The 19,165-nt window shown below is 46.4% G+C and overlaps 4 protein-coding genes across 4 annotated transcripts; 2 read left to right on the top strand and 2 right to left on the bottom strand.

The window, feature by feature from the left end:
• Positions 1-1,305: 1,305 nt before the first annotated feature.
• On the bottom strand, positions 1,306-3,003 carry K444DRAFT_584650 (putative MFS transporter; the record flags this gene model as incomplete). Its single annotated transcript, XM_024877882.1, has 4 exons — positions 1,306-2,266; positions 2,316-2,677; positions 2,735-2,832; positions 2,888-3,003. 4 exons carry the CDS (start codon positions 3,001-3,003, stop codon positions 1,403-1,405), a joined length of 1,440 nt encoding a protein of 479 aa, XP_024740332.1. The 3' UTR covers positions 1,306-1,402.
• A 2,145-nt stretch (positions 3,004-5,148) lies between these two features.
• On the top strand, positions 5,149-6,111 carry K444DRAFT_626791 (uncharacterized protein; the record flags this gene model as incomplete). Its single annotated transcript, XM_024882704.1, has 3 exons — positions 5,149-5,455; positions 5,617-5,789; positions 5,896-6,111. The coding sequence occupies 3 exons, from the start codon at positions 5,149-5,151 to the stop codon at positions 6,109-6,111; spliced, it is 696 nt and encodes a 231-aa protein (XP_024740331.1).
• Positions 6,112-7,773: 1,662 nt separating this feature from the next.
• K444DRAFT_326862 (uncharacterized protein) lies at positions 7,774-8,291 on the top strand. Its single transcript, XM_024871923.1, has 2 exons — positions 7,774-8,106; positions 8,181-8,291. The coding sequence occupies exon 1, from the start codon at positions 7,847-7,849 to the stop codon at positions 8,081-8,083; it is 237 nt and encodes a 78-aa protein (XP_024740330.1). The 5' UTR covers positions 7,774-7,846; the 3' UTR covers positions 8,084-8,106; positions 8,181-8,291.
• Positions 8,292-9,929: 1,638 nt separating this feature from the next.
• Positions 9,930-10,545, bottom strand: K444DRAFT_326866 (uncharacterized protein). The gene has a single exon (XM_024871924.1). It carries the CDS (start codon positions 10,440-10,442, stop codon positions 10,119-10,121), a length of 324 nt encoding a protein of 107 aa, XP_024740329.1. The 5' UTR covers positions 10,443-10,545; the 3' UTR covers positions 9,930-10,118.
• Positions 10,546-19,165: the final 8,620 nt, after the last annotated feature.

The following is a 19,165-nucleotide window of genomic DNA, read 5'->3' as shown; positions in this document are numbered from 1 at the left end:
TTTTTAGTGAGGTGTGGTGGGGGGTGAGCGCGAAAATCAGAAAATCAGAAAATCAGAAAATCACTTTTCGCTTCTCGGATTTGTCCGCTAGCCCGCTAATGGCCTCAGTAAGCCCCCCTAGAATCTAGCCGAGCAACCGCCGAATCAGGCCTGCAATTCCGATTTGTATCGCTTAGAATGGGACATCTCCGTAGGGCTGAAGAACGCATCGTGAGTTGCTTGATAATGTCTACAGACCGCTTTTCAATCGTTCTGCCAAGTTCACGATGTTTGCTTCTGACGCTCCACTGCCAACTTCGTCAACTAGCCCCCAATTGCCAAGCACCCCAATTGTTAGCACACTGCAAGATCCTTGCTTCTCAGCCAGGTGCCATAGAACGAGAAAAAAGAAATCATATATAACTTCAGACTGTCCCCTCTATGTTCAGATCAATCTCAAGTTTTTTCCAACCTGTCAGCTTTCCCCAGCAATTTCAAGATGAAGCCTCTCACTGTCTCCCTCTCCCTCTCATTCCTCTCATTATTGAGCACCTCATATGCCACCGAATCCATTCACCTAAGCAACTGCTTCTCAGCATGGGACACCGGCGCATTAACCTATAGTTCCGAGATGGAATAGTGTGTCCATTCCTTCTTAAAAATCTTTCTCCTTCTCCCTCCCCTTCCCTCCATAACCTTCTAACACTGCTTCCAGCTACGCAGACGACGCCACCTCCTCCAACGGCCAAATTCCACTCAGCTCCAACATATGCCAAACCGTCCATTATCCCACATCCGCATTCACAACGTGGCCCGGCAACGCTGTCTCCTGCACATTTTCGTCTGGTGTCACGGTCACGGCATATATCGACAGCGATGCAGGGTCAAGACCGTTGTTTAGTGGATGTGGCTGGGCTACAAATGGTTTTAGGAATTTTAATTGTTTTAAGGACAATGGGAGGGAAGTTTATTCTGTTGATTTTGGAGAAGGAAGGACGACCTGTGATTCTTATTATTATTGTTTTCCTGCTTGAGAGGGGAATGTTGTTCAGGTTCGACGGGTGACGCCGGAATGAGGGAAATGATGGGGGTTGAGGTGACGTGTCACCTTGCTTATGTACTTGGATTGTACTAGTCTTCTAGATATATTGGACTTCTCACCTTTTCGAATGTCCAGAGTTTCTTAGGAATATTTAACATCTGATATCTTTTAATGTACGGATCCGTACTAAGCTCTTCTGGAACATTTGACTTCTTACGTCTTTCGGCTTGCCTTCATCCGTTTCATCTCGAGTTGAAGATATTCTTTCTATGATAATAAATTCTCTGCTCTATAAACCTCTTAACTATTCAAAACCCCTAGGCTATAACCTATAGTTCGGTAAACACCCGCTCTGATTAAAATTTTAATTCGGTCAGCCTTTCAAAGTGTATATTTGAAATCCGGATGTCGATCACCCAAAAGCTCGTATTGCTCATGCGCGTCAAGATCCTCCATCCCAGCCAGTATCTCCTCTCTATTCTCCACCTTCTCCACATTCCTCCGCCTCAACAGCACAATATTAGTCGCAATTCCCAGTAGCATAAAACAATTGAGCGCCAAGTTAAACTTCGCAGCAAATCTGTACTTGGGAGCGGCCGATTTGGGATAAATCCACGTGCTCACAATACCCCCAAGATTTGTAGCCATGAAGCCAAGAGCGACGGCTGTTGCACGGCGAGTATGTGCAGCTGCGTTGTTAGAGAGCCAGGTGATGAGGCAAGGTGCAGTGGTGTACACGCTTGTGATGAGCATGTTGAGTGAGACATAGCGCACTGCGACGGTCTTGCTTATGTAGAAGACTGCGAAGCCGGCAACTGACAATGATGTTGCTACAAAAGCTACTGCTCCCCTGGCTCTGTACTTGTCTGCAATAAGTGCACCGATGACTGTTGCCACGAATGCGATTGCGAAGGGGGGAACGGTATATCGCTGTGTTTTGTTGGCGGAGTATCCGAATCCGGCAACGATGCTGGGCGTGAAGTATGCGAGACCGAAGAGGCTGACGCCGCTGCAGAAGAGTGTGAGGACTAGGATCCATAGACAGAGATCTGGCAGTGCACCGAAAATGTCTTTTCGGATGATGTTGGTGCTTTCGCTTCTTTTTGCGTCGAGTTCTAGGCGTTGTTGGCAGTATTCGCGCTCGGATTGAGAGAGGATTTTGACGTCGAGGGGGGTGTTGGGTAAAATCCACAGTGAGAAGAGGGCGAAGACGATCGTGAAAACACCTTCGAGGAGGAAAATCCACTGCGAATAATCAGTCAATAGTCCCGATGCCTGTTTCGTTATTCCATACCTGCCAACCATGCATGCCCCGAAGTCCTTCCATCAGCTGGATGGCCGTTGCAAGCAAACCAGAGAAAGCACTCGAAAGTGCGGCTGCGCAGAAAAATAACCCAACGCGGATTTGAAGCTCTTGGGGACGGTAGAATCCGGAGAGATAAAGCACGAGACCAGGGAAGAGACCACCTTCAAAAAGCCCGATAAAGAAACGGCATGCGAGGAGTCCGCCATAGGAATTGACTTGTGATTGGCAGGTGCTGACGAGCCCCCAAAGCAACATCATGATCGGTAATTGGATTTTGGGTCCAATTTTTTTGACCATCAAGTTTGAGGGTAATTCGGCGGCCATGTATGGGATGTAAGTGACGGTGATGGCTATCAGGAAAAGTGAGTTTCCATGCTGCATATGGGGGAAAGGTTTGATCAATTTACCGGTCTCATACTGAACATCTGTGAGTTTCAAGTTCTTCTGAAGTCCCGCGATCCTTGCATTTCCAATGTTTGATCGGTCCAAGAATGCGATAAGGTACCTAGGGTAAGAGTCAGACATGAATATAACATTGAACATGAGAGGAGAGTGCTTACATCGCACAACACATGGGGACCAGCAGTAGATCCAACTTCAGTAACATTTTCCTGTCGGTTTTGATATTGAAGTGTGCCAAAGCTTCGCCCCTCTTCGGTTTGGATCCGATCGACATCTTGACGGTGCTCCGGGGTGCCTTTCCTTTGCTGCTTCAGGTCTTCTTTTTGAAGTTGGTACATTCTGCGGTGACATATATAGATATATAGTCCAGGGAGATGCCGCGGTAAGGGGCAACTTCTCGAGGATGATAGGGTGGAACTAGGGAGGAAGTGGCTGGCGAAATCTCCACTTGGGTGGCCGTTCAGGTTGAATGAGTAATCCGCTCTGAGTCTGCTCTCAAATGCTTACCAATGAAGCTAATTTCGATTGGCGAGTATCTCGGCTTATGTCCAGGATCGTACAGAAGTGCTAGATTTCATGAATATGGAGGCTGATCCTTTGATTATTGAAGAGTTGCTATTGGGGGAGAGCAATGGCCTTCTTGGATAAGGATACAGGTGTTGATTATTAATCATCCAGCGACAACCCGATACGAAGTTGCTGCCGGTAGGTCGATGCTTCGGCGATTTATATCGACCAATTAAGAAGAAGGAAGGGAGTGGAGGCCAACATCGTGAAAAGGTTCGACATCGGCAGGGAGCAATTTTTACTGCCCACATATCTTCTTCAATATTAGACATCTTTCGACGAAAATTATTAGAAGGCGATGAACCAGGCCTCCATCGTGGAATTATTTGTGGTTGCATCAAGACCAGCGTATTATTCAGCACGTCAGTTAAATTTACCCGAGGTTGTCGACAACCTCGCTTCACTGTCATCAAGCACTTCATCAGTTAGTTTCGTTCGTCTCGACTCAGTTCGGGGTTATCATGTTTCCCGAATGAAATTATTTGCGTCATGCCACTCACTAAGCTCTTCAACTTTGGGGACAAGGGCGGCTTTACCATTCATTGCCACCCAACCAATGACATTCTAAATGGCGCTATATCTGAGCAGGCCATGGCCAGCTGGTCATTCTTCCAGCGAGTCTGAGACGGTGCCATTCGAGAACTTGAAATTTATGATAGCTTTGCACTTCTGGTTTCGAGCTGCATCTACCTATTACCGCTGCGCATCGCTTGAAGAAAAGCCAAAGACAAGGCCATTCGTCCAGGATTCTTGTCAGTGATGAGATTCTCAATAGCACCTTCCACCAGGAATTACTTTTAACCCTTCTTCTACTGATATTGTTCTTTAATTTGCCATCTCTAATGAGATAAAAAGGAAGGATGACAACATTGCGTTTGTTCCTCTATCTGCGGATCAAGAGAGTCACCATTCCTTGATGGGTTCAGCATAATTCTTGCCAGTGGTAATGCATCACAAATAGAAAGACAATATGGGTTGGTTTCTTTGAGTACCTTCTTTGGAGTTACCAAGGCGAGTGTCGATCAAAAAGAAGACAGGATTTGGGGGAGAAAAAGTATGGCAGAAGAAAAGAGTTTCTCCAACGATTGACAAGGAGCATGCAGTTGATGCAGATTGGGGAAACTTCCACTACCAGCTTCGAGGTTCTGTCGTTTATTCTAATAATTTGCTGCCGGTGTGAAGCGCTGTCAATGCGCTGCTTTCTGTTGAGTCGGCTTGTGGTGAGGCTGTATCGAAGTCAAATGACCAGCATTCTCTGAGGTGTTCTGGTCTGCCTGAAAGCTCGAGGTTGTTAGGTTGAGGGGAATATAGGCACCCAGAAGCCTCTGGAGACTTGCTGGCATCGGCAATATGCAGATAAGATCTCCATAGTAGGCTTGCGTCTTGTATGTCTGCCCATTCGAAGTCATTGGGCTGCGAAGGGAAGGGTGGAGCCTTCAGTGCAGCGATTGACCTCAAGGCTCAAGAGAGCATATCAACCTTGGCTCTTCAAGCTATCCAATCTTTCAAGATGTTTTAATATGTCATGCGCATTGCATTTAGTCCTGCTTTTGCGTCGAATGCAGCACGATTCATTCGTTGTTGGAGTTCTCTCAGTCCGGCAAATTGCTCGCCGCTTTTGAATTAGGAATTAGCTTACCGGAGTATATCCTCAGCCTGCCGACGCAGCCTCGTGCTAAAAAAAAATAGTGCCCGTAGCAACCGATTATTTACATATGGCAACCGCGATTTTCTGGATTCCTTCCTTCCTTTCTCTTCAGTGAACCCAGACACTCATTGATTTCGATCATTGATTACCATCTGCATTCACACTTTGATCTCTTGAGCCTAACCACCTCGATTGATTACCACCATGCCTTCTTTCGCGACCTTCGTCGTTTTCCTCATCCTTGCGCTTGCGCTCCTCGTCGTTCTTCCAAAGCTTCGAGCCGCCGAATCGAATTCCGTCAAGCCACTCACGGTCAGGATCATTCCTCCAAAGAGTGTCTCTGCTGTCACTCCGGTGATGGCGGAGCCTCTTCGAGCCCCTGTCCCACGTGTCGAGACAATTGTTGCTTTCGCACAGCAACTTTCGATCAGCGACCCGACTGCAGAAGTTGATGACCTGCTCTCCTCCTTCTCCTCCTTCTCGATGAAAGCAACTCTTCCACGGTCTTGCTGTAAGTTTACCCACTCGGCGCGATATCCAATTCCTTTCAGATTGCTCTGCACTCTGCGCTCTGTCTTCTGTGGCCGGGTTGCCGCATGTTCCATCCACCATCATGCAATCTACAACTGGCTGCACCACTCTTTCGCCACAGGATGCTGACGTTTTCTCCAGTGAAACGGGATCGCCGCACGCCTAGCCACCGCCGCGTGCACTTTCAGAGAGAGACTATTTCCGAAGTCCATCTGATTGAGACCTCGCCAGGAAAGATTGTGCGAAGTGGGGATACTTCAAGCTCTATTCGACCACACATACCTGGGAACACGTTCTACCGTTCTCATCCCAATGTAAGTGTTGGAGGGAGGGCCTCGTTTATTTATCTGATTCGTCATCTCCTCCGACGGCGATGTCTCAATGCGCCTCGATAGTCATCGCTAACTCTCTTGTTCCCAGGGCCAACTTTACATGCTCAAAACTGACGGAGTCTTCAATTCTCCTGGCCCATCGCACTTGCACCCCCTGCGATGCGGCAACATCAGGAATTACGGCAGATGCGAGTCTTGTTTCGTTCCACGGCAACATAATGTGTTGGTTGATAGAGATTGCAAGGATTTCCGTTCCATTCCAACTCCAAGGACCTGGCCGGCGAACTTGCCCTACTACACTTGATTCGTCTTGCCTTCCTGGATTCGGATACCTCATGGATCTCTCTTCGACTGTGACTGTGACATACCTGTGACCTGGCCCTCCTGGACCCCAGGGACTCGTCCCATATTATTCTATCTAGGATTCAATTCCTTAACAAGCTAAGTACCCCTTTCTTTCTTACATTTGAAAAGAGGCGTCTTATCCACCCTCACCAAAAAAAAATTGAAAATAAAGGCCCGGCTTCTGGAATCCTTGGTGGTTCTTGGACGAAGGAAGTCGGGTATCACCAAACAATCACCAAAACAGCGCTTGCGCAACTGACATTTATCATTTAGCATCTGCCACTCAATTAGCCGGAGGAGTACGGTTTATTGTTGGACTAGAATAAGTATCGTTGATCCATTTGTCTCGTTACGGCTTACTTCTACAGGGTTTCTTCGTTTGAAGAGTTCATAGGTACGGATAGCGCTGGGTAAGCTTTCTTGCCTCTTTCCCATTTGCTGCCACTAATCCACTTTATAGTCAGCATGGTGGGGGGGAGTCCAGCCCTGTGGTGGTGCATTTCTCGACAACATTTGGTCAGTCCTTCAACCCTCATACCTCCCACTATTCTGACTAACCACATGCAACAGGCCTTTATTATCTAACTAACTTTCCTCCCTCTCACAAGGTTTGCCCCTCTTGGTCTTTTGCTAATCTACATTCATCTTCCAGGGGGGTCAGGTCACAAGTCACAAGTCACATGTCACATCTCTATCGTACGGCCCTGGCTGTACACCTCTGGATTACAATCCCTCCAAGACAGGCACAGCACTCCAGACGACACGCCCTGTTCTTCCAATCCGGACTAATGTTCCTCTTCCTCCTCCTCTTCTTCTTTCGGACATCAACCACCCGAGACAGGCGCAGCGCTCGAGAAGACTTGGCCCTGTTCTCTCCCATTGTTCGACCCTCTCACCACCCACCTCAGCATCCTCCTCTTCTCACTCAAGTCCTGGAAGGAGTGCGCTATCCCCGCTCCCGAGAAGGCCTGGATATCCAACCAGACTTGAGATCCGACCACCTCATCTTCATCGAATCGAAGCATTGACTCTTGCAGCCCTCGAGACGACACGCAGAGTCCACCAACCTCCTCTTTCGATTCTAGCTCCGACCCGCTACGTCCTCCCTGTCGGGCTTAGTAGACAGGGTCTCCTCGGGCTCGCGCCTGGGGGGAGCCCATCAATAGTCCTGAGCCTTCACGAGGCGATGGGTGTCAGTAGTTCGTTTCCATCATCTGATCAGTGGTGCATGGGACGAATGAAGCTAAGACAGGACTTAAGTAATATCTTCTTAAATGCACTTTGGTGATTTGAAATTTGTAAAAGGAAAGTCTTTTGGTATGGTTTGGAAAGTTCGAGTGGGTGAGTCGCATTTGAGGATTTGGGGAGGGGCGAGGGGCAAGGAGCTTCTCCGAGGATTATGTAAATAAAATAATGAAGCTTATCTACCTGAATGAAGTGGTTTGCAGTTATTTGAGAAACCTAAATGGAACTTAAAACCCCTGGATTCAATAAAGCATTACTCGATTCCAGCCTGATTGTTCTTTCGCAGTGGCGTCACGTGCAAGCTTATGTAAGGTTAAGTCCCTGCATTGAGTAACCGGGATCGAGTCTCCAACCTCACCACACTTCACCTCGTCTCCTCCCGTGTCAATATCCTTCAATCAAAGCTATTACGGTCGAAGAAGCTTCATTTGTCGCCCGGTACTGGAGAAATGCGTTCAATTCCTCGGGTGGCTGTTCCTCCTCAAACAAGGGCACCCTTCGGAAAGTTCAAGAAGATCTACCCACACCATGTGATTCTACGGCCTCTTTCCATCCCATCCCGAGAAGTCTTTACCGAAGATGCTAGGAGAAGGATTTACATCGATAATGCTGGCAACAATGCAATGCTCCTCGCGTTTTACATCCGTCGCGCAGGCTTGTCGTGTTTGTGCAAAGAGGGGACCTGAAGAATATGAGCGGGTGGGTGGAGGTAAGTTTTGGGCCCTCACCCCACGTCCTGGATGTACTTCCTTGTTCGTATTCTCTTGCTAACCAAACTCTAAGGCTCAAAGTTATCATCGATGGCAGTGTTCACGAATTAGAGGGCGTTAAGATGGAAGTTGTCCCCCGAAGCTATAATCGATTGAAAGCGCAAGACTTCCAGCCTGTGCCACCAAGTTCAGGAGCCTCACCGAAAATATCCCCAAATACAAAAAACTCAACTTCCTCTGGAAACTCACTTGATTATCTACTGCGCCAAAAGAAGTCCCGCCACCCTGTATCACGCAGAGAGAAGAATTCAGTCAGTTCAGGACGCACCTCCAGGGGCAGAATTTAGCCCGGGCCCTATCCTTAACCTCATATCAAGACACTGTGTAAATAGCATGGGAGAAGTCGGGTATAGACTACATCGGGAGAGTAATGATGTAGCAACACAAAACGCAATGGGCGTCGTTGAAGTAATATACCAGGAGATCTTCCCAGATCTTCGATCACATCCGACCTCTCTCATTGGTTGCAAGCCGCGTTGACCAGAGCACATCTCTCTTCAAACGCCTTGCAAAAGCTATCGAGTATTCTGTTTTAGGGCGGTTGTCAGTTCTTCAGGAGTACAAGATAGGTGAAGTCTTTGCTGATGTGGAATGGAGGAAGATCGGACGTGAACTTATCAGAGAAGCTGGCTGGTGATCCGAAACGATCTTGAAAGAATGATTTTGCTTGAGCAAGTAACAGAATGGGTAACGTCCAAGATGCTCCAAGTTCCGAAGGCGGGAGATCTTCATCCAGCGCTTATTGATGTAGTAAGTGGCAGAGAGTCAGATATTGAAGCAGTCAGTGGTTGGTTTGTGAAAAGCGGAAAACAACTCACACACCCAGTTGAATGCCTTGCGCATCAACAATGGTAGACCAAGTCAAGGCTAAAACGGAGGAGGTGAGAATGGAGCTTGAACTGAAGGAGAATGATAGGTCTGAACAAAAAGAGATGAAGAGTGGAACCAAAAGAATGGGTCTATCTGTGGACAGCGGCGCCGAAAGACTCGACAGGATGGAAGCAAGCAGGATGAGGTAGAAAAAGCGATATAACGAAGCACTTGAGAACCAACCAACCAATGCCAGAAAGCTACACTTCCCTTCGATCTCACCACTGAGGAACTTGAAACTTCGACGAGGGTAGTACGATCCGGCGTTGTTCTAGCTCTTATGGGGATACTTCAAGAGTTCCGGCTCGCACAATTAGAGTCGTGTCCCGAAGCTTGAATTGTGGCCTCTTTCGCATCTCGTCTAATATAATCTTGGTTCTGTATCATACAAATCGTGCGGTATCCTTTCCGAAGCTTTCCACCGATCAAAACACAACGAGGCTCCACCCGAAGACCAAACTTCTCATGTCTCATGCCCTCCTCACCGACCCCGACGGTAGTATGAATCGTCCGAATAAATAGTCGGAGCGTATTCTGACCCTGCTCTCTGACGGCACGGATCTCTCCCATTTTGCCGTTGATAGTCGTCTTGCTGCCGCTGCTGGCGTTGGTTGGGTGGGTACGGACGTTGAGGCTGGAAATCTTCTCTGGCAGCATAAGGCACCTGGTTATCTCGATATCGATCGTATTGGTTCCCGGCATTCATGGGCGCGGCATAATATGGTTGGGGAATTGGAGGGGCGGCAGGAGGGTTCCCAAAGGGAGCGTATTGGTATGAAAGAGGAGCGTACCCCACGAAGGGCATTCGACCTATCGGCCTCTGCTGTTGTTCAAATTGTAGCCGAGCTTCTGCAGTCTCGGCTCGAAACATAGCCTCCTGGACTTCAGCGCGGAGGACTGCTTCATTGGCTGCGGGAGGTCAGAATTTGCTGGATTGGTAGTTTTTTTTAATATTTTTTTTAGGGAGGCGAAGCACCCACCTCGATACTGCTCCTCCAACTGGCTGTAGTCAGCTTCACGCATTCTTCTGAGTTCTTCTTCTGCCTCTCTATCCAGAGCGCGAGCTCGTGCTGTCGGGGGGTCAGATCAATGAGACTGTAGGAGGTTCTGCCACCAACTCACCGATCTCACGCGCAATTTCAATATCCCCTCCATGCCTGGTAACGACGTCAAAATTCCTGAACCGATCATACATCATCATCTCATAGCTAGCTCGTCTCGGTCTCAATAATCTGATCTGCTCGAACTGCATGAATGTCGGCAAGCCGTCAAACTGCCCAGCATTCCTCAAGTTCGTCAAGATCCGTCGAGCATAGCGGAGGCAGTCGTATCGGTATCCAGTCCTGTCAGTCACCAGGAGCTCGGCATCGATGTCACGTTCGAGAACATTGGGATGGGTGCCCATCCGAAGTTGTCTGATCACGAATACTTCGGCTTCTGCCCAGGCGGCTCGGATGTTGTGGATTCGGCGTCGGGATGGACCGATACCTCTGACCAGGCCGTAGCCTTCGAGGCTTAGGTCCGCTGAGGTGAATTAGCATCGGGAAGGGACTGTTGATCTGGTGGACGGGTACTCACGGAATAGGTATCGACGATAATGACGGGCGAACATGGCGTGCCGTAGGGATGTTATCTCGAGGTGGATGTTGGAAAGTTTGCTGTTGACGGGGAGTCTAAAGCTCGGGAAACTAATCAACGCTATATGGGATGCCGGAAATTTAGAGAACACTCGCTATGGGGAAGTGAATCGGACCAATTTTCGAACACATCCATTCCGTGAAACGATCTAGAATTCCCGTCATACTCGGGTCTTCTATAACCAACCTTCAAAACAACACAACCAACAGCGGTCCAAAACTTGGAATCGTTCAGCGAGAATTGGATGTTACCCGAGGCACTAGTTTGAAGAGGCAAGATTCAATATTCGTCCCTATTGCTCGACGGGCTCCCTCTAAAAGAACACAATCTCCCCGCACCCACAACCGATATAGCAGCCCCAGCCGCGCGTATCGATGGCAAACGGAGAAATGAAGCAAATCCAAAACGAGATATTATCGACTCAGGCTTTTCCAAGTGACTTCAGTTCGATCCTCTCGCTCCAGAACTATCTCCCAATCTTTGTCATTCCGAACGACTCGATTCAATTTAGAAGCCCAGATATCAAGTCTTTCGCCGCCACATATTTGTGTCTCTCTTCCATCCTTTGGGATTCGTTCGGACTCTGATCCAAGATTGAAATCATCTCGTCATCGCAGCTGCCCCTCGTGGTTGATAGATTGTGGCCTGGGCGCGAGAAACATCAAGCTCAGCACCAACAGTGTCGCCGTCAATACCGTTTCCTCGCACGTAGCAGGGTACGAATCGATGTATTTTTCGGCGTGCGCCGCAGCAGGATCGAAATTGGTAGAAGCAGCAGAGGCCATTGTTTCGCAGCTCTGCGACGGAAATTATGTTAAATCACCGATGCTCTTATGGGAGAGATTGGTGATTGGATTTGTCATAATGAGATGGCACTTTTCTTTACATCTGCTAGGTGACACAATCTCATTCTCTTGCTAGCTCAAGGTGCATAATGCGCGCTCTTATATGTTCCATCAAGCCCACCCACGCCTGCTGCCTAGACCAATACTAACTATTTATACGGCTACGCCCCGCAGCTCCTCCCTCATCATCACTGATAGCCTTGGCTCCATTCCCTGTCGCGATTTTTCCATATGACACGCAATCTGCAATTAACTGTCGCGCTCTTACTTTCCCCAAGTTCTTGAGACTGAAACACAAGAAGCAGGCACCAACGAAAGAATCAACAGCAACCAAAAGTTCTTCTTCTATCAATGATGAAGCATTCATTCCTTCAGGTGGATTCGTAGATGGTGGTCTCGATTTGGACGGCGTTCCTTCCGATATCAACCGTCTTCCGACTTATGGCGAGCACAATTACCAAGGACTACTGGAGGTTTCTTTATGGAATATCAGAGCACAAAAGGCTACTGACAGCCATCGGAACTCTACGATATATTCGAACCGACTACGTCAGAGCTCACCCTATTCTCTACGAAACGACAAAACGGAACAAGAAACTAACTTTCTCAAAACGTGTAAGGTTGTCTGGGGGAGCTTCTTTGCTAGATAAGAAGCATCATATGGTGATTGGCGGAAAAGATGTGTTAAGGTGTTCTCCGTTATATATGAAATTTTATACGGATTCTCCTGATTGTTTATTGATATACTTTTAACTATAGAACAGGGCTCTTTTTAGAAGCATTAAAGGTATGGGTATTGATTTGGACGGTTCCACAGAGGTTTTTGGCAAAGTACCGATTCCATTAAATAGTTCAACGTTCTCTTTAAGATAGAGAAATGTACAGAGTTCACCTAGCGTCGGAAGTATCCTAGGGGCTTCTCGTCACAATCTTCCCATAATGTGTAAAGTCTCATGACACCCTTTTCCCTGGGCGGGAGGCTTTTAAGAGCACCTTGCTTCTCGTGCTGCGAAATAAGCTTAATGTGATTTCAAACATGAACGTACTTTCTTTTATTCCGTTGGCAACGGCGCATTCGTTGTGTGCATGTCCTGTCACGGCCTGGAAAAGCTGTGGAAGTGGACATGTGGGTGTATTAGTGTAAATATGTAAGAATAATGGAGCCCTAATAGCGATAAAGAAGCTATATATATATGCCTGTACGCAGCACGTGACATGCCCCCTCAAAAAGAAGTGTTGAACTAGCTAAAGCAATATAGCTAGGGTCACGTGCTTGCAATGTAAACCAAGTAAACGATACTGAATTGACTGCTGTTCTACAGTGGTAAGTAGCCCGTATATATAGCCCTGAACCCCCTAAGTCACATGTACTAAATCCCTATGCCAGCTGAACCGATTACAGCTATACAGGGTATTCCAGCCGTACATGGTATTCCAGCTATACAGGGTATTCCAGCTGGACAGGGTATTCCAGCCGTACAGGGTATTCCAGCTATACAGGGTATTCCAGCTGGACAGGGTATTAAGCTAGTGCACAGCCCCATGGCGTTCGGTTCCAGGGCTTACTAAGCCTATTAGGGGCCTCAGGCCCCTAATTTCAACAAGAAGAAAACGTCCCCGTTTGAGCCTAGCCTACGCCCTTAACTAGCTCCTCAACTCTCTTCTCCTCCTATTTAACAAAGTTCTAATACCACAAATTTGCCGGGCTAGGGCCACTACAACTAGGGCCACTAGGGTCACTTTACTCTGGTTCAACCTGGTAAGCCCTAGCCTTATAAGGCTTGCGAGAGTAGTTTCCTGGAGCTAGAGAGTCCTTGGAAGCTAAATTAAGAGGTAGAACGATACCGGTAAGGGGCTCAGGGAGATTGGAAAGAAGATTCTGTCTTGGCCAAGGGGCTCGATAAGCCATATCTAGCTAGAGGATTCATTTTATATTAATAGTAGTCAAGAACTGGCCAAGGATAATTATCTTTATTAGTTCATTAATATGGCCACGTAAAAAAGTATGAAGAGAATTATGTATTAAGAGAATTATGTATTAAGAGAGTTATGTATTAAGAGAATTATGTATTAAGAGAAAAGTATTAAACTTAGACTTAAAACCAGAAAAACGAGTAAAGCGAAGCATTTCTTATACCTTTATACGAATAATCTTGCCAGAGCGAATATTATAAAAAGTAAACCGAGAGAAGATTAAAGTACGTAAGGTAATGCCAGAATATTCTTTAAACCGTGAAATAAGAGAAGTATAAAGCTCAGAGACAAGAGCAAACGAAAGGAGACAGCGTTTAAGAGCTATAAGCTTTATCGAGTATTAAAAGAGAGCAATGCCACGAAGGTAAAGGGGGAAGTCTATACGGATATTGTTATGCTAAGTCTTTACTTAATATAAGAGTATATCTGTAAATATAAAAACGTCCGTATAAATCACTGTCTTTCCCGTTATATCCGTGACTTCTGGATTAAAATAACCAATGTTTACGGCATGTAAGCGAAAAGAAAGAGGGTTCGATACTAGTAATAGACGAGCAAGAGGGATAGCAGGAGCCGGGATCTCTCGCAAGTTCATTTATTAAAGGAGCTATATAATCTGTTTTAATTAGGTATCGTTAAATCCATCCTTTTAGTTAAATCGCTAAGGGATCTGCGTTAAAAGAGAAGCAGAGGGTCGTTATTCTTCGTCTTCTTCTTCTTCTTCGTCTTCGTCGGCGGAGGCAGAGGCTTGCCTGGTGAGGGCTTTGCCTCCTTTGGACACTAGGGGTTTTTTTTCGGGGCCATTCTGGAGGATGGCATGTGTGGGTGAGGACTTAATTAAGAGCTCGTACTAAGGTATCGATATGGAGGTCGAGATCTTAGGGCATTGTTACCATGTCACGGCCTGAACAAGCTATGGAAATGGAAATGTGGGTGTATTAGTGTAAACATGTAAGAATGATAGAGCCCTAATGGCTGTAAAGAAGCTATATATATATGCCTGTGCGCAGCACGTGACATGTCCAGATATGCGAATAGCAAAGGTACAAGCAATGGAGATTCTCCGGGTGTCACAGCTCACTTACCCGTCAATGTCACCGCGAACCATATAACAGGCAAAACGAGATGGCCGACATTTATGCTTCGTCTCTCCCGTACCAAGTCTTTGCAAGAGGCTCGAGTGGAAGACTCCAAGCACTCGAACGCATTGACAAAATTAGCTGAAGATCAGCATGTTATGCTGGTACCCCCTCATAAGGTATTTTGAGCGAGCAACCAGGTAGAACTCGTGCATTCATTGAGATGGGGTGGGCAGAATTCAGATTCTGCCCAGAGGCACAGCGAAAGCGGGGAAAGAGGCACAACTTCGAGAAACTCTTGACTTGCAGGCGCAATCAATGGCCCTGACTGTGGCCACCAATTGGAGGTGTACTACTTTCCTATTCCTTGTTGGTTAAATCAAATTTGACGGGTATGAAGTCAAGAATGGTCGGGATGGCCCAAAATTGCTTCAGCCACGCCAAATTATCCAGAATATGTTTAAACCCACAATCCCCTCCATTTCCTCTTGCCAAAGTATCGCAAAAGCCCTTGGTCTCCAACCCACGATATCGAAATAACCCATACTAAAGACTCGGTGACTTACTAGACACTCGCAACCCACAGTAAGTAATCAACAACCATTGACTTACCAACTTTGAAATCTCATTAGCCTGTCTATAGCTCCATCATGCAAACTATCACCCTCCTTCTCACGGCTCTCCTCTCCGCTGCAGTGCTTGCTGCTCCAGCTCCTGGACTCGGCGAGGTCCCCGCTGCTCTCGCAGATCGCTCTCCCCAAGAGTGCGTGTGTGGTGGCTGGACTTGCTGGGACATATGTGGGCAACCGTTCTGTTGCTAGACGAGAATAGCATTATTTGGGCGGGCTGGGATATTGCTCCGTAGTGTCTTGATTTGGAGATCTCTTGGGGCCTATGTAAAGAAAATTCCATCGATTGTGCCAAGCATCAGCGTATTTTTCTGCTTCCTCGATGCTAGCATACTATGAAATCGTATATGTATTTGCTCAAGAAGTCGATCTGGGCCAGGAAATTGTCAGACCTCTCTCTTGCTTTGTTCGCAGGTTGTCCCTCCCCATCTCTTCTCTCTCCATCAACCGGGCTCCTCTCGTCTCTCAGTGAAGAAAAAGGTGGATCATATGACTTTAATATTTCGCCAACTTAGCGAGCTGCATTTAGTAAATATTTATTGCAAATTTTGGTAGATGTTACAGCAACAGTGGGATACAGTAAGTACACATTCTCATTGGCCGCATTTTGCCTAAATAGGTCGAACCAGAACACGCACCTTGAGATACTTGGCCGTACTAGGAACCCCTGAGGTTACTCTTCGACTTCCGTTGAGCGTAACAGGTGGATTATCGCAGGAGTCTCGTTTTGACTACAAGGCATGCTTATCCTACCCAAATACGGACACTCACGGCCTTCCGGGCCTCGGTTTCGTTTATCCAGTAGCGTATTCTCGGTTCTAGAACAGGCAAAACGAACAAGCTGGATAGATCAGGCTTGGTACTCTCTAGAATCAGGACAATGTTCTTGGCAAGAACGATAAAGAGCGGGATGAGACTCTCATACGCTTCATAGGCCTCTGATTTTAACGAAATCAGTAATATAACTGGGTAATGTAACACAACTTTGTGAGGTTCAGAAGCTCTGCAAGGCACAGCCAAAGGTAGAGAAATGTACAGGGGCGAACAAGTGGGCTGCAGTGCACTTCAATGATACTAGGATACGGCCTCCAATGCGGACAGCTGGAGACATCTTAATTGCGGATGCTTGAGTCAAGTTGTAGATCAGGGTGTATATTCAGCGGATTGTTACACCCCAATAACAATTCGACCACTTGGCTTGGGAGAACGTTCCGAGAGCTTGGCGAGAAAAGTGTTCTAACGTTCCCTCGGTATATATAAAAGCACATGTCCCTTCTCTTATTTAAGTCGCTCAACTTCAAAATTTATTATCCTTCAAGTCACTTACTCACGATATCCCAAATCGAGATTCAATCATCTAGCAGTAGCGGACACATCACAACCACATGTCAGTCTTCAGCCCTTCTCAGCCATTCCAATTTAATCTTCATTGACACGATGTAGATTCAATATGAAGCTCACCACTCTCATCTACACGGCTGCTGCTCCTCTTTTCAGTACCTCCTTAGCTGCTCCGGCCCTCGGTGCTCCTGAAGTCCTTGCTAATATCATCGAGCGCACTCCACAATTGTGCGAATGTGCAGGTTATGGATGTTACGATTCCTCGGTCAGCCCTTCTGCTGCTAGATTAAGAAACGGTCAGGGGAGCCAATTGCTGGCTACGGACCAGCCAATGATGTATTTATTGGGGGACGTTGACTGTCAGAGGGCAAAATTACTTCTTTTTATAATGACTCCGGTTGAGATCTGGCTCTTTTGGTAGTTTAACTCTAATCCTTCAATCTTCGCTCCACACTTGGTTGATAGGCACGGCCGCTTCTACTCTGGCGCTAATTACCCTCGGCTCAGCCAGCTCACCTGAGCACCCTAAGGGCCTAAGCAACTTGAGCAGCGCCCGGAGTAATCTAAGCATCTTAATATGTCAATTTGCCTCCCTGATTCTTAGTCTAATCTAGTATTTTTTTATCAAATTTATCAAGTTTTAAAGACAAGGCTTATAGAGCCCAAATAAGCTGTTAGGAAACCCAAAGTTAATAGCTTTTAAATACATCTAGTAATTGTTTAAGCTAAATACTAGTTTAATACAAATACTTATATATGTAATTTTATTCTTTTATTTAAAGAAAATACCTTTCTTTTATACGGCTTTTTTTATTTATTTATTTTATAATATAAAAATTTAAAGATTTTTATTTTATTTAAATTAATTATTAAAAGCCTAGTTTTTATTAATTAAACTAATTTAAAAAGCTTTTTTACTTTAGTACTTTTATTCTTTCAGTATTTCTATAATTTTAAGTATAATATTTATATTAGTTATTAATTAGTTAAGATTTACTTATAATTTAAAAAGCTTTTATACTTTAGTATTTTTATAATTTCAGAGCTTCTATAATTTCAGAGCTTCTATAATTTCAGAGCTTCTATAATTTCAGAGCTTCTATAATTTCAAGTATAGCGCTTGTACCGGTTAAGACATACTTGCCTTTTTTCCATTTCGGAAAATTTTAGTGCGCATTGTGGGGCGAAAAAACGGCACCGAGCTCATATCACCGTTTCCTATCCAATAGGCTGCACTTTCCCTGTGTAATGTCTCAATTGCAGATGCTGGGGTATATTTATGAAGATTTTGCATCTTGCTCAAATTTAACTCTAAACTGCCCGTGAGTCCGCTACTCTCCCACTCCCCTCCCACTTCTCAGCTTTTGAGAATACTGATCATCCTAAAGCCAGTGCTCCTGTCTTGAGCCTCCTTAGCACAAGACAGCCGACCGAGGCCCGCAGCCAATGGAATTCTCCTTTTGTGTTTCTTTCGCTTTGCAAGTTCGCCTGCAATTTCTATAATGTCTTTAACACCCTCATTCTCCCTCCCAGAGTCATCTTCCATCATTTCCATCCCGCCTTCACAGACACTTAGAACGACTAGCCCCAAGAGCTGCATCCGTCCAGGCACCTATTCCTAACAATGCATCAGTCTGCGACATGGTCGGCTGGGCAGTCCCAGCCATACTGTCGCGACTTTCTGAATTCTGTGTCACTTCCGTGGTAGTTGTCGGCGAGGACCGTTGTAAATTGGACTTAGATCGAGAGCTTTGAGATGAACCGCGACTACAGGGGTTAGTAAACTCGAGGTGATCCAGGATGTAGGATTTTTACCTGCTGTTTCGATGTTTCGGGGTCGTTGTTCTAAACAAGCTAGACATCTTGGGGACTTTGGATCTCGAACGTGCATTCAATAGCAACAGGACCAGGGGCAGCTCTTCCGAGTACAAGTTTAAGCCTACTAAGTTGTTGGATCAAGCTGTGTGGAAAAAATTTCCTGGCTTCGAAGGTCCAGCAACTCGCCATCTTTATACCAATCCCTCGTTTCAAGTAGCAGCGCATCCTGTTGCATATTTAGGATTTGGGTGTAGAGTTAGGATCTGTTGTTACCTTTGCCAACCGTCCCCGTTAAGTTTCAATGGATATATCTTAGGAATCACCTCCGTGACTGTAAAGGAAGTGTTACGTGCCACCGACTTAGGAATTGGCCAGAAGGGCTGAAAAGATGCCCCGGTGGCTGCGGAGTTTTGACGACTCCTGGCTATGCAATTTATTGGACCAGTTCCAATTATCTGAGGTTATGTTTGCCATACCCAGTGAATCGCGAGGTAACTGGTTGGGGATGTTACCTCAAATCCAGCTGTTGATTTGATAGGCCAGTTTTTAGGAATCGCCCGTTGAGCCGGTTCCTACTTCCCCCCCGCCCCCCCGGTTTAAAGGGCAGACCCACCATTTTGTAGGTCAAAGGTATAAAGCACTTGTTCTGATTGGTAGGGCACCCTAGGCGCCTCTCGCACTGAGCAAGACTTGGTCTGTGATCAAGTCTAAGAAGGCTTTGAGCCCTAGGAGCCTCGAAATTCCAGCACTTTCTATTCGCCAAGCACCCTGTCAAATACCCACAAAAATGTCTCGGGTGCCCTT

The sequence above is a fragment of the Hyaloscypha bicolor genome (assembly GCF_002865645.1).
Source record: "Hyaloscypha bicolor E unplaced genomic scaffold K444scaffold_51, whole genome shotgun sequence".
NCBI lineage: Eukaryota > Fungi > Ascomycota > Leotiomycetes > Helotiales > Hyaloscyphaceae > Hyaloscypha > Hyaloscypha bicolor.
This window is presented reverse-complemented; position numbering and strand designations above follow the sequence as displayed.